Source organism: Nomascus leucogenys, chromosome 20, assembly GCF_006542625.1.
Source record: "Nomascus leucogenys isolate Asia chromosome 20, Asia_NLE_v1, whole genome shotgun sequence".
Lineage (NCBI taxonomy): Eukaryota > Metazoa > Chordata > Mammalia > Primates > Hylobatidae > Nomascus > Nomascus leucogenys.
Window position 1 is genome coordinate 69,464,088 of NC_044400.1, and position 21,785 is coordinate 69,485,872.

At 40.2% G+C, this 21,785-nt stretch overlaps 1 protein-coding gene across 2 annotated transcripts in view; it reads left to right on the top strand.

Annotated features, from left to right (window-relative positions):
- Window positions 1-8,741: 8,741 nt before the first annotated feature.
- The window catches only part of FBXL5 (F-box and leucine rich repeat protein 5), a 50,303-nt gene continuing 37,259 nt past the window's right edge, over window positions 8,742-21,785 (top strand). Inside the window, exons 1-2 of one of the 2 annotated variants that reach the window (XM_003258501.3) lie at window positions 8,742-8,932; window positions 19,745-19,960. In XM_003258501.3, the coding sequence (XP_003258549.1) occupies window positions 8,849-8,932; window positions 19,745-19,960 (300 nt within the window). In that variant the 5' untranslated portion in view covers window positions 8,742-8,848. The remainder of the gene's footprint in view (window positions 8,933-19,744; window positions 19,961-21,785) is intronic. The other variant, XM_003258502.3, reaches the window with a different exon arrangement.

Below are 21,785 nucleotides of genomic sequence, written 5' to 3' on the forward strand. Positions count from 1 at the left end.
GTGAGTTCACTTTTGGACTTACTGAATCTGTAGCTTCTGGCAAATGGTAGTCACCTAGTAAGTGTTCGTTCAGTAGTGACAGAAATAAGCACATTTTTCTTTTTTTTTAAAAAATTATGTGACAGGTACTGTTGTAAGCTCTTTGACTATATAATCTCATTTAATCTCCACCACAGTCCACTAGAATAGGTAGTAGTATTTCCATTTCACAGATGAGTGAGCAGAATAGTGAACAGGTTTGTGGCTTAACGGTAGTAGCAAATTCTCATTCCCAGAAGGCAAAAGAGGTTCTGTTTTACCCTGCTGGTAGTAAGAATGTGGACCAGCTGAGATTTGAACCCAGACAATCAGTCCAACTCCAGTGTGCTGAACCACTACAACAGGTCAAACCATTTTGAAACCTCTGGCCCCTAATATCTTAATAGAGATACTGAGACTAGAGTCTATTTTGGTATGCTGTTTCATACAGTGTTAGGTGTCTAATAATAAAGATACCTATCATTTATTGAATGGCTACTATTTCCCATGCAGTGGAGTACCTAGTGTATTGTTAGTTTTTCAATAATTAATGACTATTATCAATGTATAATATTACCTCTATCTTTGGAGAGGAATATCATAGAAATATTATGGTATATGTAAAGGAAAGGATATCATTTCTAGGAATTTTCAGTAAAAGACTGGCAAGAATAAACATATGTAAACTTGTAATTCTTCATGAATAATAGCATTCCTTTTATTTTGACCCATCCTAAAGCTACCCGAATTAGAAAGTTACATTTGGTAAATATTGTACAACCATTTCTTATTTACTCATTGCTTACCCTGCACACTAGGTCAATATGCTCTACTGTTTTATGGGTCAGTTGTTCAGTGACAGAAAGATTATTTTGACAAATATCTGGTAGTAACAGTTGTGCACACTTAACATTTTTTAAAATCTGGGAATAATGTTTAGCCACAAACTTGTTCATTATTCTGCTGTTCCTTGTCAGCAACAAGAAAACCTTTGCAAAGACAAAAAAATTACATCTTACCATAGTATCAGCTACCTAGGAATAGATTACATAAAGATAATGGATTGAATGGATTGATTCAATTTTAACTCCCTCTAGAATGATACTGAAAAAAACAATTTTTATCCTTCACCATTTCTGGGCTGGGAATGGAGACAAGAGGCTCACTTGAATTATCCAAGTAGAGCTTTTTTATTACCAGTGATTTCTAAGCTTGACCTTTTCATGGAACAATGCATATCTGATGATCTCTTGGGATATTCTCATTATTTAATGTATATAGCAATATTAAAAGATAGTATTGAATGCTTAATATGCCAAGTACTGTGAAAGCCTATTACACTTATTCTGTTAATTTTTACAACAACACTATGAAGTATGTTTTACTCTTTTTCATAGTTTATTAAGTGAGGACCCAGAAACTCAGAATAGATAATTTGCCCTTGGTCACACAAGTGCCACCACCTTTGAACTTAAATATGAAGACTACCCTCTAGAGTTGGTAGAGCCGTGGAAGGAGCCTATGCCCCTAAATAAAGTAGAGCTGTCAAACCAGTTCTGGACCACTTACATGGTGTATACATGAGTTTAGTAGCCAGCTTCAAAGATGGTCCTCAATTAATCCCTGCATTTATTAGGTACACCGTTGTGTAAGCAATCCCCTCCCACGCTGTACTGGGGTTGTTCTGTATGACCAGTGGCATACGCATGAGTGATGGGATGTCTCTTCTGAGATTACGTTATAAAAGACTGACTTATCTTGGGTTTGAAATCATTTGCTCTCTCTCTTTCTTGGCCCTCACCTTGAGGAAAGCAAGCTACCACATTATATGTAACTCTAGAGAGAGTACCATGTGGTGAGGACCTGAGGTCCTTATTCTAACAGCCTATGAGGATGTGAGGCCTCCCAAAAGCCACTTGAGTGAACCTGAAAGCAGATCCTTCAGTCCCAGGTTATGTCATCAGATGATCGCAGCTTTGGCTGCCAATTTGACTGCAGCCACATGAGAAAACCTGATCCAGAACCACCCAGTAAGCCACTGTAATTCCTGATCCTCAAAAACTGAAATAATAAAGCCATTTAAGTTTTAAAGGGTGCTTAAGCCATTCAAGTTTTGGGTTAATCTTAAGCAACAACAGATAACTAATACAAGAGAAAAAGAGAAAAAAAGACCCCATCTTGCTTAAGGCACTGTTATTTTCTATTTTCTGTCACTTACAACTAAATGTAACAAGACCCTTCTCCAGTTAATTTGTAGAATTAACCTAAAGAAACAGCTTTGAAATACTATTCCTAAGGTTCCCAAACACTGAAAATTGGCAGAGACCAAAGAGAACATCACGACCAATCTGCTCATTTTACAGGTAAAAGTAATAGCTAACATTCAGTGCTTCCTATGCCAGGCTCTACTAAATTCCATAAAACACTTAATTCTCAGGATACTCTGTGAGGTAGAGACTTACAATCCCTTTAAGGATGAGGATACTGGTTCCACACTCCAACCCATTTTGCTTTACTGTCTCTTCACCATAAAAGAACACTTTCAAAACTGCAATTACAACCACATGCCAAAGTTTTGTTACAACCTTGCACACAGGGGAAACACCTATAGTAGTCCAAAGAATCACCTTGGTAGAGACATTTTAGGGAAAGTGAATGGAACTAATCACAGTTAAATTGGTTACACAAATAAAATAATGATTCGTTAAAGGTTACCTAACTTTTTTTTTTTTTTGAAATGGAGTCTTGCTCTGTCACTCAGGCTGGAGTGCAGTGGCTCGAACTAGGCTCACTGCAACCTCCTTCTCTCAGGTTCAAGTGATTCTCCTGCCTCAGCCTTTCCAGTAGCTGGTACTACAGGCGTGTGCCACCGTGCCCGGCTAATTTTTGTATTTTTAGTAGAGATGGAGTTTTGCCATGTTGCCCAGGTTGGTTTCAAACTTCTGACCTGAAGTGATCTGCCCACCTCGGCCTCCCAAAGTGTTGGGATTACAGGCGTGAGCCACCGTGCCAGGCCACCTAACTCTAGACTGACTTATCTGGACGACTGGTGACTGATTTCCCTTAACAAGTCAGCCTGGGAGAGTCCTTTTTACACGTGTTGTAGATTAATTAATATGTATTAATAATTTAGCACCTTTTATCACTCAAAAGTGTCCCAGACCAAGTCTGCACAGTTGAGGAAATGAAAGCTCCAGAATGGCCAAGTGATTTGCCCTAGATCTTGTGGGTAGGTAGGTAGTGAGAAGTGGGATTAGAGTTCAAACCAATGTTTCATGTATTAGCCAGGCTATTAGTCAGTGAACACAAATGAGATGTATACATGACATCTCTATTTCTAGGTAGCTCTCAGCATTTAAATTTTTTAGGAGGTGTCTTGTGTAATTGGGGATTTTTTTTGTACTCTGTTTTGAGTTTTTAAAACAACGTCGGGGCTGGGTGCGGCGGCTCATGCCTGTAATCCCAGTGCTTTGGGAGGCCATGTGGGAGGACTGCTTGAGGCTAGGAGTTCAAGATCAGCCTAGGCAACATCATGAGACCGCACCTCTACAAAAAATAAAAATAAAAAATTAGCCTGGTGAGGTGGCACGGGCCTGTAGTCTTAGCTATTCTGGAGCTGAGAAAGGAGGATCATTTGAGCCTAGGAGTTTGAGGATGCAGTAAGCTATGTTTGTGCCACTGCACTCCAGCCTGGGTGACAGAGTGAAACTCTTTAAAAAAAAAAAAAAAGTCAGGTGTAGGGAGGAAGGAAACAGAACTGATACTTTCCTAATACTTTTTTTTCCCTCTCTGTAGGCAGGGATTAAGCAACTGCCTGCCAGATTTCATCATTACAATGAATGTAACTCTGACACTTTACAGGAAGCTTATCATTTCTTTCCATTCCAGAAACTTGTGATACTTTCTCACTACATGGTGCAAACAGCTGAGTCAAGTTGTCCCTGAGAGTAGCCACCTTTCCCTCAGGCCATACACATGGGACCATTCTTTCTCCCTACAAGTCAGCCCATAATAGAGCCTCTGATTGAAAATCGAGATTTTGGTGTTCACTTGGCAATATTTACTAAGAGGTAAATGACACAAGGTAGGTGACATAAAGGTATATTTGGGAAATGGAAGGCTCTTTTCTGTCTGAAAATTTTGCAAGGAAACTTTATGGACCACTATACACATTATATCTCCAGATTTAAAATGAAAGAAACTATGATTTTAGTATTATCTAAACTTCTCTTCAAAAGGAGATCTAAGGAATGGGACTACTCTATATTTGGACAGTTAACGTAGTTTGTGGTGCAGCTCCCATTCTCCTGGTAGAAGGAATTGGAAATCTGAGTAAAGAGGTTCCCAGAACTGAATCTCACCCAGTACCCAGTTTAGGAATCAATTTTTGCTTATGAGGTCAAAATGAGAACCCTTTAAAGGAGGGTAACAATTGTTGAAAGTAAGAAGGACTTTAAATATAGCTTGTTTGGATTAGTTTTTCTTAAAAACCATATATGTATATTACTGAATAACAGGAGTATTTTGGTTTGTAAAAACTTTTCAAATTCTCATTCATGCAGCAAGAAATATTTTATGCCTACTATGTATGCCTACTACTTGTTCAGGGAATGTAGATAAACATTATTACATGTCAGGTACCTACAATTGCTAAGAAATTAATTATTTTACTGGGTACCCTTCCATTTATGGCATTCTTCTGATTTTTTGTCATTAAATATATTGTTTAGTTAAAGCACAGGAGGGACTGGAATTAATGAGGAAGAAACATTGATCACTGCAGCTGATTCAGGATGGGGTGGATAGTATGAAACTTTGAATTCAAAAGCTGGGAGATTTCCAAGAACAGTAATCTGGATTTATTTAACTTTATGTCTCAAGCTCCTGCTGCATAGTGGGTGTCCAATTTAATGCTGAATATGAAAAAATTAAGTCTCTGGAGTCCCAGATGGATAATTTTTCTTAATATTTAATGCTGAGCTTAAGGGCCACTTCCACCAGAAAGCCCTCTGTGGCTATCTAGAAAGTAGATTAAGACACCATCCTATATGTGCCTGTCTTAGTCTGTTTTCTATTGCTTATAACAGAATACCTGAAACTGGGTAATTTATAAAGAAAAGGAATTTATTTCTTACAGTGTGGGGCTGAGAAGTCTGTGGTCGAGGGGCTGCATCTGATGAGGGCCTTTTTTCTGGTGGCGACTCTGCAGAGTCCCAAGGCAGTGCAGGACATCACATGGTGAGGGACTGAGCATGCTGGCACAGGTCTTTCTTCCTCTTGTAAAGCCACCAGTCCCATTCCTATGATAACCCATGAATCCTTTAATCCATGAATGAATTAAGCCATTCATGAGGGCAGAACTTTCATGACCCAATCACCTCTTAAAGGCCCCACTTCTTTTTTTTTTTTTTGAGACGGAGTCTTGCTCTGTCGCCCAGGCTGGAGTGCAGTGGCGCAATCTCAGCCCACTGCAAGCTCCGCCTCCCAGGTTCATGCCATTCTTCTGCCTCAGCCTCTCCGAGTAGCTGGGACTACAGGCGCCCACCACCATGCCCGGCTAATTTTTTGTATTTTTTTTAGTAGAGACGGGGTTTCACCGTGGTCTCGATCTCCTGACCTCATGATCCGCCCGCCTCGGCCTCCTAAAGTGCTGGGATTACAAGCATGAGCCACCGCGCCCGGCCAAGGCCCCACTTCTTAATACTGCCTTATTGGGATTAAGTTTCAGCATGAGTTTTAGAAAGGACAAACATTCAAACCACAGCAATTCCTAAATCAGCCTGCTGCAGCAGTTGTTGATTGACTATTTTGATGGACAGTAAGGATCAACTCTGGTACTGAGCGAGGACTATGATTCCAAATGGGTCAAAATGTAAACATTCTTTCATTGCTTGTTTTCACAACTAATCCCCTATTGGGGAAAGTGCTGTGTCACATACTCAAATAAACGGAGTGAAATGCCTTAGAATTGACCTCCCCTGGCCAATAACCCTTTCCAGGGTTCTCAAAATTAGGCTTGGAAACTACTATAGAAGAGGCCTATTGATAACAGAATAAGCTATATTTTTAGGTTGCCAGAGAGAGAATGAGAGTAAGTTAAGAGAAACGACCAATTCTACCAGTCATTCTACAATGTGGGTTTTCACTGCTCTGTTCACATGCCTTATTCAGACTTCCTGTGGTGGTCAATTGCTAGACCGTCTGTTGGAATTATCTGCTGTCATATACCCAAAAAGTTCTCACAGAGAGGTAAAGTGACAACCTTGGCCTTAATAACCCTTCCAATCTGCTGTAGTTGCAGTAACCTGTGGTAATGATACTACATTGATCAACGACCTCTCTAGAGCTAAAGTTCAGTATAGGTCAGTCATTTATTTTGGATATATCAGGTGATTAATTGCTACATAATTCAGCATATGGAGCTAATGTTAATAGCTTTCCATGGGAAAAATTACTCACAGGGCTTATTTTTAAAATCACTTTATTTCTTTCATTTTGTCATCTAAAACAAATTCCTTGAAATGGCCAGTGTCCAAAGTGGCTGTTATTACTTTTCAGCTGATTATAGAGCTTCAAATCTGGGTTACAGTGAAACTGTGTGGATGGACTTTTTTTGTTGTTGTTGCCAAATACCTTTTTAATGTGTCTGGTTCTAGAGATGGATACACTAGTGAACAGCACAAACAGTTGATTAGAGAAGACAACATAGCATATTAAACGTTAGTAAAAATGAGGAAATTACACAGTGCTATGAACTATTCTCATTTTTTTTCCAACATATTTACTGAATACTCACTTTATGACAGACATCATTCTAAGTGCTGTGGATAAAACAAAGTGCATGTTCTCATGGAGCTCATTTCTCTATCTAACTGGTTCACCTGAGGTCTGATTCTGCATTCCAAGATAGCTGGAGTGAAAGATTAGCATGAGGTAAAGAAATAGAGGGTACATAAGAAAATGCTCTCTGGGGGTTATTAAAAAATATAGAGGCAAAGTCCCGGGGAAAGAACAGAGAAAAAGAGCGAGAAACAGGGTGAAAGGGAGAAGGAGGAAGAGAGAAATGAGTCTTTATCAAAGATTTTATTATTCTATTTCTTAAGCATTATTCCTGCTTCTTAAGACAGACTGTGAATAAGCCATCTCTGTATCCCAACTAATGCAATGACTGTGGGGGTATTGTCAGATCCAGATTTATATGACCAGATTCTTCACTTACTAATTTGTGGGACCCTAGGCAATTACTAGAATGTCTTGAAGACTTAATTTCCTGCAGCATTACCTCATAGAGTTGCTTTCAAAAAGTATTACTAGCTTACAGACAGTACTGTTATAAGTGCTTCAAATATATAAATCCTCATAAAGATTCTGAGGTAGGTATTATTAGCCTCATTTCATGTAAGAGCAAACTGAGACACAAAGAAGTCATATAGCTTGTTAACGGTTGTATAACTAGTGTCTGGCAAAACCAGGAATCTTAACTTCATTTCCAGAGTCTGTGGTTTAACCACTGTTCACACTGTCTGTAATAGCATATAGTAATATAAGATTAGAACTAAATAGGGTGCATTCCACTGCAAAGTTCTTTCTCACCTCCTTCTACTCCATTATTTGTTGACTATTTACTGATCCCCATGTTGTCTTGCAACTGTGATAGGTAATAGAGAACAAGGGTGAACACAGCATATCTGGTTCTTGCCCTCTGGAGGTTCTGGCCATTAAGCAAATAACAATTCCTCCCAAGGTTCTCAGGCTTCCCTGTTTTCTCCTATTTCTCTATCTGTCCAGCAGTACTCCAGCCAACCAATCTAAGACTGACCGGCGTGAGCAGAGAACAGGGTTTCCTGGAGGTCTGTGGCAAGGGCCAGGCGATTTATGGGGAAGAGAGAGACATTTCCCTGGGTTAGGGACCTTGTTTTCTCTCCGAACCTCCGCTTAAAATGGCGGGATTTGTACCAAGGTTCTTTCCCGCACTAACCTTCCATTATTCACCCTTCTCCCCACCCCCAAGGCCCGTCGGGCCTATCCCTGACCCGCGTTCCTGCACTTGAGGTGCATTTCCGCACCTGGATCCCCAGATACTGTTTTTCCCTCGCGTTGAGCCTCCCGAATTTCACCAGGCCTCTCTCTCGCGGTCTCTGCCCCGCCCCTCGCACCCAGACCCCGCGCCCGTTGTGGGCGGCCGGCCGGGACCGAAGCTCTCAGAGCCCGCAGCGCTGGTTCACCAACAGCTGGGCGGGAGCCAGGCCCGGCCTTTGACTGGCGGGCGGGGTGGTCTGCGCTCGACCCCAGGAAAAGTCTGGCACGGACCAGTCGCAGGGAGGCGAAGGGCAGCTCTGCAGGTGCCAGCCAGACGCATTGATCACCCAGGCCAAGCAGGCGTCGGGGCCTGGGCACAGGCAGAGCTCGCGGCCCCGACCGCGGCCATTGTGCTTGGCTGCCTCTCCTCAAGGCCTGGTGGGCAGGGCAGCAACGGGAGAAGCGCCGAGAGCGCCACTGAAACGACTTTCCCCTACCCTCAGATACTGTGCTTTCACGTAGTGAAAGAAACAGGGAAAAGGTTTGGGTTCTTTCTGCCGCATATGAAAACGACAAGAAACGAAAAGAGTGGGGGCGGCAGGCAGAAGCCGCGAACCTCTGCGCGCGCCCGGTCACGTGGGCAGCAGGGACCGCATGGCGGCGGCCTGCGCGCCCCCGCGTCCCCGCCGGCCAAGCGGACCGGGCGCGCGCGCCGACGGGGCGGGCGCATGCGCAAGGGGGCGCGCCGCCTCTGCCCCGCGGCGAGGGTGTCTATGGAGAGGCGGCGGCCGCTGCTGCTGAGGCAGTGGCGATGGCGCCCTTCCCTGAAGAAGTGGACGTCTTCACCGCCCCACACTGGCGGATGAAGCAGCTGGTGGGGCTCTACTGTGACAAGGTAACGGAGCGCCAAGCCTCCCGCTGTGGGCGGTGCGGGCGGCGATGGGGAGCGGGCTGGGTTCCTGGGGCGGCCTGGCCTGCGCCGCGCCCGTAGCCCCGTGCCGTCGCCGCGCGAGTAGCCGCCTGCGCAGCTGTCAGCGCCGCCCGCTCCCGCAGCCTCCGCGCCCGCTGCGGGGTCCTCGCAGAGCCGGCCTCCCCGCCTGGCCGCCGCCTCGGACGTGCTCTCGGGGCGGGCGGCGTCCCCTGCCGAGGGCCTGGCGGCTGAGGAGGGGCGCTACCGGCGTCACTGGCCGCCCTCGGGCCGGCCCCACCGCCCTGGGACTCCTGCTGCTGCCTCTCAGGAGAGCGGCCCCACCTCCTCGAAGCCCTGGGTGCCCCGGCCGGCCACCTGCGGTGGACTCCCATCTGCACCGAGTAGTTGTTCCCGTCCCCCGTCACTCCCCCGGGCCTATTCGGGGCTCTCCGTGCAGACACCCACCCATCCTCTGAACCTCTCCCTGGCTTCCTGGCTGGAACTGCAGCGTCTCCCAGCTACCCGGTTCCTTTTACCCCCAGCTTTCTTCACTGGTTTGATTTGGGAGAAAAGCCAAGTTTAGAACTGAAGAACCTTCACTCTTCATGTGTCGTTATCGTTTTCCTTGCAACTTTTATTGCCCTGAACACTTACTGGATGTAGATTTTGTTATAAGACAGCAATTTTCTCTTGGATTTTTTTTTTTTTTTTTTTTTTAGACAGAGTTTCGTTCTTGCCCAGGCTGGAGTGCAATGGCACAATCTCGGCTCACCGCAACCCCCGCTTCCTGGGTTCAAGTGATTCTCCTGCCTCAGGCTCCCGAGTAGCTGAGTTTACAGGCATGCGCCACCACGCCCAGCTAATTTTGTATTTTTAGTAGAGACGGAGTTTCTCCATGTGGGTCAGGCTGGTCTGGAACTCCCGACCTCAGGTGATCCGCCCGCCTCAGCCTCCCAAAGTGCTGGGATTAGAGGCGTGAGCCACCGTGCCCGGCCTTCTCTTGGATTTCTTTACATGAGCTCGAATAAAGGGGGCCTCGGGAAAAGTTGGTTTAACTGTGAGAACCATTTTGGGCTCATAATTGGTGCAGCATAAGCTGAAGAGGCACTTTTGTGGAGATGGTTCAGGGCCCTTTGCTAATGATTTTAAAACAATGTTAACATTCCACGTATTCGTCAGTGTATGTTGGGGTATGTTGGGGAAAGTCATGGATATCTGCAAACCTCAGGCAGTCCCGTTTCTTGTGGAAATGATCCAGCTAAAGCATTCAAATGACTACTGTTTAAGCACAGAAATCAACTTTTAGGAATTCTCAGAAATTGCATAGTATTATGCAGAACCATTGTCTACAGAAAAGAGGAGTGTTCCATAGCTCAGCCAGGCGATTGGAGGATGCCCAGGGTATTCACTGCTAGGCCACACTCAAGACCAGCAATTTAAAGCAGTGACGCTGAATTTCAAATCTTAGCACTCCATCTTCTCCCTCCCTCCATTCTGAAAATTTAGAAATACCCAGTTCACATGTAGTTGGAAACACCAGGACTGTCTAGGACAATGGTTTGCAACCTTGGTTGCTTATTAGCCTTAACCTAAAAACTATTAGAATTCCTGATGTCTAGGTCACTAAAATTAGGATTTCACCCAGACATCAGGTATAAATGATTAAAGCTCTCCATTTGAGTGCAGTATGCAGCTGAGGGTGCGAACCACTCATCTAGGAGAAGCATGAGGAATGGTTAAGCCATTAAGCAAAAGGGTATATCCCTGAATTTTTTAGTTAGCAGTATTGTAGTGTTTTTATCCTCTCTGGCTTTTGAATATGGTTCATTCAGACACCATTCTTTAATAGCAGGAAAGAAAAAAAAATTGGTCTCAAAAATCGAAAGTGGAAGTGAAGACTAACAGAATCCAAGGTTTTCTCTCCAGTTTAGACTGTAGAGAGGTAGCCTAGGATCACCTGAAATTATATGGAAAATTTTGTGCATGTGTCCATTTTCCTAGGGGGTTTGTAGCTTTCATCGATTTCCAGATGATTGTGACCTCCCAAAATGAAGAATCACAATTTAATTTACTTGCAGACCAAGGATAACCAGCCTTATTTTAAAATTTTCAAGAAGTTAGTCACTCTTTTTCTGTGTCTCTTCCTGGTGGTTGAGAGTATTTGAACAGATTTTGAAAATGCAGTTGCTTTTTTACAAAATATCTGAGTCAAGTAAGAAGAGTCTTTTCAGTAATGTTCCCACTTGCATAACTAGTTTAATAAAGCATTTTCAATTTGACATAGTGTAAGTCAAAATTATTACTAATTCTGAATTAATTAGATATAGTTAATGAGACTGTTGTATATGTTTATCACGAAGATTAAAAGTCCAATTTTCTGAACTGAGACCGAGGCGATTTAGGGAAAAAAAAAAAACTGCATAGGAATTTTACATCCGGATTTCTTCTTGATACTGATAGCCAATGGAAATCTCTCTTAGGATGTCCTTTGGGAGCTAGAGTGGAAAATAAGTATTTTGTAATGGTTCAGTAATCTTAAAGGAATTAAAGGAAGAGTACCTTGTTTGTTTTTATTCATTTATCGTCTCACGTTTTGCCGTTATCCTTTGGTTGTATAGACCAAGGATATCCCACCAAACAGTTTACAATAAAGCTATACAAAATGAGAACTAGTTTTTATGCTCAAACTAAAAAGGTACAAAATAGTTATTTCACTGTACAAATTTGGGCTCTGAATGCCCAGTTATTATAAAGAAGGCAGTTACTATTTTCAATATTGAACTTCTCAAGTACAATGTATTTTAGAAGCATCCATTTATTTACTAGCATCAAGTAAACTACTTATATGCTTAAGCCAGTTAGTATAATGTATTCCAAAGTTATCTTAGTCTACTTACTTTTTAGGTATAAAGGCGAATAGGATGAGAAAATAAATTTTCAAAAGCTGACCGATGTATGTCTTAGACCATTTTAAATATTGCTATACAATACCCGATTTAGTAATTTGCCCATGGATTTCTTTTTACATGTGTAAAAAGTTTTATGGAAAGGTTTTTCACCTTTGTTACTCAGGCAACGGTGCTTTGAGTTATGTAAAGACAAGGTATTTCTGTTTTATAGCTGGGGACTTAGAGGCCTAGATTAGCTAGGCCAAGGTTACATAAGCAGCTAGTGGTAGATTCAGATGGAAACCCAAGTCATTGTTAGGATTCCTAGTTTAATTTTCTTTATATTAAATCATAGTAGTTTCTTACTTTTTTGGGAGCAATCTGCTAAGAAATCTCCTGCTAATTCACTGACCTTTCAAACTGGGATGATGTTAGTAAGTATTTATATTGAATGACATCCTTTTTCCATTTTACTTCAATTTCTCAGTCTTTTCTCCAGTTCTCCAAGGTTAACTCCATTAATTCTGTCAGTGAGCATTGGAGTTTCTACCGTCTACTCTGTAGTAGCTTGTACTACAGAAAGACGTTGGCAATGTGACATGTGGTCTCTACTCTCAAAAAGTTTACAGTCCAGTATGTAATAACATCTATGCTAGGATGGAAATCCAAACAGGATATAGTGGGAGCAAAGGGAGTTACATGGTCAGCTCCACATTAAAGTGTCAGGAGTGGTCTCTTTGATTTCTGAGAGAAGAGTAGGCTGTGGTTGTCAGGATGTGGTTCGTTCAGAGATTCCCAGGCTTATATATAAACCAGTTATTAAAAACTCAAGTGGTGGAGGCCTTAAGGCGTGCCCAAATTTTTCAGGTAAGGGTATTAAAAGTGCTGTTTACTTTTATTAAAGAATTTAATTTATTTATACATTTATTTATACACATAGGACATTTTATGACCCAAAACTCAAGTGGGAAGAAGCTTAGAGTAATTTGAATATATTCTTTTTTAAAAAAATGAGTGAATATAGCTTTATGGTCAGTTTTCCTTCCCCCCCTCCCCCATTTTTCTGCATACCTGTAACAATTTATTGACTGGCATTTGAGAAGATTGGCTTAGTGGAGAAAATATTGAATTGAGACCTGTGGAAGAAGGAAAAGGGAATTTAATGAGTTCTTACTACATGTCTACATTGTTTCTTTTAATCTTCACGAACTATGTAAGCCAAATATTATCCTTCATTTAAAGTTGAGGAAACAGTCTTAGTGGTTAAGTAACTTACCCAACTCATTCAACTAGTATTTAGTAGAGCCTGAATTTTAATCTTAGGATTTTTTTTGCCTTCGGAAGCCCATGGGTTTTGCATTACCTTACTAGTTCTGCTACTTATTGGTAGCTCTGTGATTTTATGCAAAACAGTTTACCTGTGGGTCATCATTTTTTCCATCTGTGAATTTGATCGGATACTTACTAAGGTTTCTTCACTGAGTATAAGTCTCCCTTGATTAAATTAAAGCATTGTCTGAGTGAGTAGACAAAGTAAAAATGTATTTGGGGGAATAATATATGTGTTTTTGTTATGCCGTTTTCTTATCTATTTTTGAATGTACTGTATCGTCTTTAAGTGACATACCACTTTTGAGAATCAGTTTGAAACCAGGCTGTAATACTTGATTTATCACTGTAGAATGAGACAGAAAGTCAGTTGTAGATTGGGTGCAGTGGCTCACGCCTGTATCCCAGCACTTTGGGAGGCCGAGGCAGGTGGATCATGAGGTCAGCAGTTCAAGACCAGCCTGGCCAGGATGGTGAAACCTCATCTCTACTAAAAATACAAAAATTAGCTGGGCATGGTGGTGGGGTCCTGTAATCCCAGCTACTCAGGAGGCTAAGGCAGAATTGCTAGAATCGGGAGCCAGAGGTTTCAGTGAGCTGAGATCACGTCATTGCACTCCAGCCTGGGCGACAGAGCGAGACTCTGTCTCCAAAAAAAAAAAAAAAAAAAGGCAGTTATAAATCCTTTTAAAATGTGGAAGATATCATGTTACTATTTGTTAATTATCTGTGTCCTTTTATATATATAAGTTCTTGAATTTGTGAGGCTTCAGAGTATATAACTTTATAGGTCACTAGGAACCTTTATATTTTACTGTAGAAGAGTGCTCTTCAAAATGTGTTCTGTGACCTATTAGTAGTAGGTCATAAATCTCTTTTGTGGGTCCAAAAAGCATTAAAAATTTAAACCGAAAAGTAAAAGAGTACATCACAGATTAGAGAGGGAAATACTGTTCCCTGAAATTTGTTTGAAGTGTTTGTGATGCGTGTGAATCTGGATTGCACTATATTTCATACTAAAGGTCATGGTTAACAGTATTTGAAAAACGGTTTTCTAGAGCAACATTTCTTAACCAGAGCATTATTGACATTTTGAGGCAGATGATTTCTTTTTTATGGGGGCTGTCCTGTGCGTTGTAGGATGTTTAGCCACATCTCTGGGTTTTATCCACTAGGTGTCAGTAGTACATTTCCAGTGGTGGCAACCAAAACTGGCTCCAGATCTTGCCTTTTATCTCTGGGGGATGGGTAGTGGGGTGGCAAAATTACTGCCTTGGTGAGAACTGTTGCTTTAGAGCAAGTGTTCTTTCTGACAATTTACTCTCTTGGATCTGAAAAGATAGCTTTATTAATGGGACTAACATTGTGTATGTAGAAAAGTCGTAGGTGTTAGAGTTTTAGGGACTTGGTCTCGGTTTTGTTGTTCACTAGTTGTACGATGTGGGGTAAATTTTCTTCCTGAGCCTCTGTTAGTCTGTAAAATGAGGATTTTAATATCTACTTTTTAGATTGTTTTAAGAATTAAATATATAAAAACACTACAGTAATTTCTCACACATTATTGGCTTCCGTATGTCCTAGAAATTATTAGTGTCCAGGTTTTTTTTCTCTGTAAAGTCTATATGTGAAGGCAAACAATTTAAAAAACTATTTATATAAACAGATTTCAAAAAAGTTAAATTGTGTATATTCTGTTTATTCTTTTTTTTTTTTTTTTTTTTTTTTTTGAGATGTAGTATCGCTCTGTCTCCAGGCTGGAGTGCAGTGGTGTGATCTTGGCTCACTGCAACCTCTGCCTCCTGGATTCAAGCGATTCTTCTGCCTCAGCCTCCTGAGTAGCTGGGACTACAGGTGTGTGCCAACCACGCCCAGCTAATTTTTGTAGTTTTAGTAGAGGTTAGCAGAGATGGGGTTTCACCATGTTGGCCTAGATCTCTTGACCTCGTGATCCACCTGCCTCGGCCTCCCAAAGTGCTGGGATTACAGGCGTGAACCACCGTGCCTGGCCCTAGTTATTCTTCTAACTGCTAAATTTACTAACTTTAGGTACCAGGTTAAAAACATTTGCACTTTGCATGTGGAGAAAAACTGAGTTGGGTAGTATCTTTAAGGACTTTGCTCTCTGTTGCTCTTTTTTTTTTTTTTTTTTTTTTTTGGCTTTGTTTTCACTTCATCAAATCAACAAACATGTTGAGGATTTAATATAGATAGAAATCTTATTTCTTCAACCTGTTGTACAAAATATTTTGTATTCTCCACCAAGAATTTAACTTGATCTGTTGATCATTTTTTCCCAGCTTTACTGAGGTATAATTGACAAATAAAAATTGTATATATTCAAGGTGTACAATGCGATGGTTTGATATACATGTACATTGTATAATGATTACCAAAATCAAATTAACACATCCATCACCACAAATGATTACCCTTTGTATGGGAGTGGTAAGGACACATAGGATGTACTCTCAGCAAATTTCAAGTACATAATACAGTATTATTAGCTATAGTCACCATACTGTACCTTATATCCCCAGAACATACTCATCTTAGAACTGAAAGTTAGTGTTCTTTGTTCAGCATCTCCCCATTTTCTCCATCCCCTGCCCCCTGACAACCACCTTTCATACTCTCTGCTTCTATGAGTTCTACTTTAGATTCCATATATAGTGAGATCATACATTATTTGTCTCTCTGTATGTGGCTTATTTCACTTAGCTGTTTTCCAGGTTCATCTATGTTGTTGCAAATGACAGGATTTCCTTTTTTATGACTGAATAATATTTTATTGTATATATCACATTTTCTTTACTCATTTGTGGACAAGCACTCAGGTTGGCTTCATATCTTGGCTATTATGAATAATGCTGCATTGAACATGGGAGTGCAGATATCTCTTAGAGATCCTAATTTTATTTACTTTGAACATATACTCAGGAATGGGATTGCTGGAACTTATGAAAATTACATTTTTAATTTTTTGAGGAATTTCCATACTGTTTTCCATAATGGCTGTACCAGTTTCTTTCTAATGATATTTTATTTTGGTCTGAATACAGAATTAATAACAGAAAAGGCTACTAAATAAGGCTTACAGATGCCTAGGTAGGGTTTACATTCTGTGTTCTTTATATTAACTTATTAAATTATCACAGGTAGCCAGGTGCAGTGGCTTGTGCCTATAATCTCAGCAACTCAGGATGCTGAGTCAGGAGGATCGCTTGAAGCCAGGACTTTAAGACCAGCTTGGCCAACATAGTGAGACCCGGTCTCTAAAAAATAAAAAAGTAACTGGGTGTGGTGCGCACCACACCTGTAGTTCCAGCTATTCGGAAGGCTGAGGCCAGCAGGAGGATCACTTGAGCCCAGGAGTTTGAGGTTGCAGTGAGCTATGATCATGCCACTGCACTGCAGCCTGGGCGACAGAGCAAGACCCTGTCTCAAAAAAATTCTCACAAGAACTCTATGAGGTAGTTAATGTTATTAGCCCTGTTTTACAGATGAAGAAACTGAGGTACAAAGAAATGTAATGACTTGCTGGTAGAATGGATTTACCCCTAGGCAATCTTGCCCTAGAGTCAGTGCTTTTAACTACTGTGCTAGATTAGCTGGATATAGATTCTATCTGTAATTTGAGTCTCTTTATATAGTTACTATAGTTAATTTGTCAGTTTGTGGCATGAAACTAATCTTTACCTTAATGTGTTATTAGATCTAAAAGAATTTCTAATAGTCTAATGAGAATATATGCAAAATTCCCTGTATGTCTTTTAAGATACTATTTTTCTTAACTCATGTTAGGGCATTACAGTCTTCCCTTGGTATCCTCCTATTTTGTGGGAGATTGTTTTCGGGACACCCATGGATACCAAACTCCATAGATGCTCAAGTCCCTTAGATAAAATAGCATAGTATTTACATGTAACTTATACATATCTTCCCATATGCTTTAAATCATCTTTAGATTACTTATAATACATAATACAGTGAAAATGCTATGTATGTAGTTGTTACATTGTTTTTTATTATTATTTTTAATTTTTATTTTTTTCAATATTTTCTTTTTTTTTTTTGAGACGGAGTCTTGCTTTGTCGCCCAGGCTGGAGTGCAGTGGCATGATCTCGGTTCACTGCAACCTCTGCCTCTTGGGTTCAAGTGATTCTCCTGTCTCAGCCTCCCAAGTAGCTGGGACTACAGGTACACACCACCACTCCCTGCTAATTTTTGTGTTTTTAGTAGAGATGGGGTTTTGCCATGTTGGTCAGGCTGGTCTTGAACTCCTGACTCAGGTAATCCACTCACAGCCTCTCAAAGTGCTGGGATTACAGGTGTGAGCCACCATGCTCAGCCTTTTTCAGTCCACAGTTGGTTGAATCTGTGGTTTCTGCATCCCCACGGAGGCTGACGGTGTTTACTTTTTGCCATTAAAAAACTAATATCTAGAAGCTGGAAACCATCATTCTCAGCAAACTATCGCAAAGACAAAAAAACCAAACACCGCATGTTCTCACTCATAGGTGGGAATTGAACAATGAGAACACATGGATGTGGGAAGGGGAACATCACACACCGGGACCTGTTGTGGGGTGGGGGCAGGGGGGAGGGATAGCATTGGGAGATATACCTTATGTTAGATAACGGGTTAATGGGTGCAGCACACCAACATGGCACATATATACATATGTAACAAACCTGCACGTTGTGCATATGTACCTAAAACTTAAAGTATAATAATAATAAAAAATAATATCTAGCATTAATGGTTTCTTTTGATTTGTACTCTGCTTCTACTAAGGCTATTTTTAAGTTTGCCTTTTTTTTTTTTTCCAAAAAATGATACATGATAGTATTTGCAGAGATTAGCCACTAATGGATTTTATTGTAATCTTGTGGGGCGTTTCTTATGATTTAAAAAAAATCTATAATATGTATTTAACCAAATCTGTCCTACTTGTGTTTTTTGTGTGACTTAAGAGCCAAGCATCACTTTCACATATTTAAATAGTTGGAAAAAATCAAAAGAAGAATAGTATTTTGTGACATGTGAAAAATTGTATGAAATTTGAATTTCAGTGTTTATAAAGTTTTATGGAAATACAGCTACAGTCATTCATTTACATATTGTCTATGACTACTTTTGTGCTACAACTGCTGAGGTAAATAATTGCTACAGACCACATGGCCTGCAAAAGTTAAAATATTTGTTATCTGTCCTTTTATAGAAAAGTTGCCAATTCTTGCTCTAGATTATTTACTTGTGTATTGCAGTTAACTGTTCATTGTCTTATTTACCTTCACTGGAATTGAAACTCCATAAAGGCAAGAAATCTTTGTTTTGTTCATTGATATATTCCAGGTACCAAAGAACAGTGCCCACCTCATAATAGCTACTCAGTAAATATTTGTATAGAGTAAAAAAAGTATGAATTTATAAAAAATGAATATTTAATTTTCAAAATGATAATAGCTAATGTTTATTGAGTACCAACAACCATGTGAAATACAGATGTTTTATTATATCCATTTAACATCAAGATTAAACTAACACATTAAGAAAGAAAAGTAGGCCGGGCGTGGTAGCTCATGCCTGTAATCCCAGCTTTGGGAGGCCGAGGCTGGTGGATCATGAGGTCAGGAGTTCAAGACCAGCCTGGCCAAGATGGTGAAACCCCGTCTCTGCTAAAAAATAACAAAAATTAGCCGGACGTGGTGGCGAGCACCTGTAATCCCAGCTACTCGGGAGGCTGAGGCAGGAGAATCGCTTGAACCCAGGAGGCAGAGTCTGCAGTGAGCTGAGATCATGCCACTGCACTCTAGCCTGGGCGACAAAGCAAGACTCCGTCTCAAAAAAAAAAGAAAGAAAAGTAACTTACCCAGGGTTACACAGTTAAATAATGGTAGAACTGGTATCCCATCCTAGAGAATCTGACTTTATAACGGGTTCACTATGACTCTTAAAATGCATAATCCACACTACTTTTTATAGAAGATAGTTAATTCTGTTATGTATAGTAGGAATAATTTTGTTTTAGGAGCTTGTATGTCATCTGTTTTGATGGTCTGTCATCAGACTGTCATTCCTGTTGATAACAGGTAATAAGACAGCTTAGATTATGTTCCATTTTAGGAATACTAGATACTTCAGAAAGCAAGTCTAGGAGGTATGGTGTTAGTAGCTTTTCCCTTTTCATCTACCTGTCTGTTGTATTTAACCTAATCAAGTTTCCCTCTTTAAAATTTCTGCCTGCCTGTATTTAGCATACATATAGAGTAATGAAATTTTAGGTTTAGAAGGGGCCTGGTTTAATCTCTTCTATTTAAAGAAACCGTGATTTGAGCACATATCATTTTTCTGTATCACCAAGCCCTCCAGAATGCAAACCAACATCTTCCTGGCCTAGTGCACTTTTTATTATACCATTATAACTTGTTAATTTATGAATTTCTTTTATTTGTACTTTAACCAAGTGTAAAGGAAGTATGCTGTGTGCAAAAGTGAATAGGGATGTATTTGAATATTTTTTATTTGTGCATATTTGCACGTATTTATTACACTTTTCTTTTTAAATTTTTATTCAGCTTTCTAAAACCAATTTTTCCAACAACAACGATTTCCGTGCTCTTCTGCAGTCTTTGTATGCTACTTTCAAGGAGTTCAAAATGCATGAGCAGATTGAAAATGAATACATTATTGGTTTGCTTCAACAACGCAGCCAGACCATTTATAATGTACATTCTGACAATAAACTCTCTGAGATGCTTAGTCTCTTTGAAAAGGGACTGAAGAACGTTAAGGTAAGTTGCAAAAATGGATATTCAGCTGTCAAAACTTGTGCCATCTTCTGGTATGTCATTGGCAAAACTTGTCACTGTTTCATAGTAAAGGATGTAATGTTGAAAAAAATTATTTTGTCACTTGTTAAAAATGGCAAGGAAGACTATTTAAAAAGAACTACTGCAGTGGGGAGTTTGCAGTAATAGAGAGAGATCAGGCCCAACACTGAATACAGTAAGGACAAGTAGGGATTTATATCCAAGGGGCAAAGTGGGAAGAGTGGATGGAAAACTACTGAGGAAACATCAAGGCCAAGGGGATTCTTGCTAGACTAACTATAAAATTCTTGCTGAAGGCAGGAGGATAATAACATATTGAAGGATCAGTAGTTTGATCAGATGTAGATGCAGATCAGATACTAAGGCTGAGAGATTTTCACTAAACCAATTCAGCAGGACTTTTGCTGAAACTGGACTAAGCCGGACAAGAACAGAGTATAAGGTCAGGCCTAAGTTGAGAAGAGGGCCCAGAGGAGCCTGACTCAGGTTTGGTGAGAGTCTTCGTCAGTTACCTCTTTATTACTGTTTAATAAAATTTTATAATGAATGCTACTCACCAAGTCTGAAAGCTGTTTTTGTAAGTTGAAGTTTTAATTATAAAATTTTTACATTCTGTTAACATTTGCTGAATTCTTAAAGGAAAGCTATCCAGTTAATGGTGACCAAAGGTATAATTATTACTTAGAATGAATAAACACTTTAATTTTATAAATTTTACTTGTTTTAGAATTGAATACCAGCCAGGTGCAGTGTGCGGTGGCTCACACCTGTAGTCCCAGCACTTTGGGAGGCCGAGGCTAGTGGATTACTTGAGGTCAGGAGTTCTAGACCAGCCTGGCCAACATAGTGAAAACCTGTCTCTACTAAAAATATAAAAATTAGCCAGACATAGTGGCAGGCACCTGTAATCCCAGCTGAGGCAGGAGAATTGCTTGAACCTGGGAGGCGGAGGTTGCAGTGAGCTAAAGATACTACTGGGTATAGTTTAGGATAATGATGCGGAGAGACTTTCTTCTTAATTACATTTATATATTATAGGATTTTGAAATTTGATCTTAGTTTATTTCCCTTCTGGCTTGGTGAAGCGTAAGCTTAAGTTACAACTCTGTTAAGCCACCATGCGCTCTTCACCTGGAGATTTATGTTCTGGAAAGGCTGTTCTACGGCTTAGGGAGGATGAATTAAAGATAAAGAAAAGACTAAAGGAGGAAGACCATTATTAAAAAATTATTCTAATAGTTTCTGGAAGAATACTTAGTAGCTACTTGGTGGGGAGGTGTGGGAGGTTTGGTTGGGGTAGGGTACTAGATAGTAATATTAATAGAAGGGAGATTTACTTTATTGAATATTCTTCGAATTTTATATCATATTATGTATTGCCACATGAATATACCTTCAATAAATCTGAACTAAAGTCATGACTAGTTGAAATAAAGGGGAGGGGATCAGACTTGAGAATTATATAGGAAATAAAATTGGTAGAATGTAGTGATTATACTTAAAGGGAGGAGGAAAGAAGAGGAAAGAAATAAAAATGAGGATTCAGCCTGACTTTCTAGAGTATATAGAAGAGGGTCAGGAAATAAAAAGATTCATTCTTGACAGATTAGGTTTGAACTGCTTGTGTAATCCAGATGGGCATTTATTAATAGAAGGTGGTAAAGATGGGTTTCATGGTCAGAAGAGTGACCCAGTATGAAAAAGCAAATTTGATAGTTATTATTAGCATATAAGTAGGAATGGAAGCCATGTGGATATGCTTAGGGAAAATGTGTAAAATCATTAA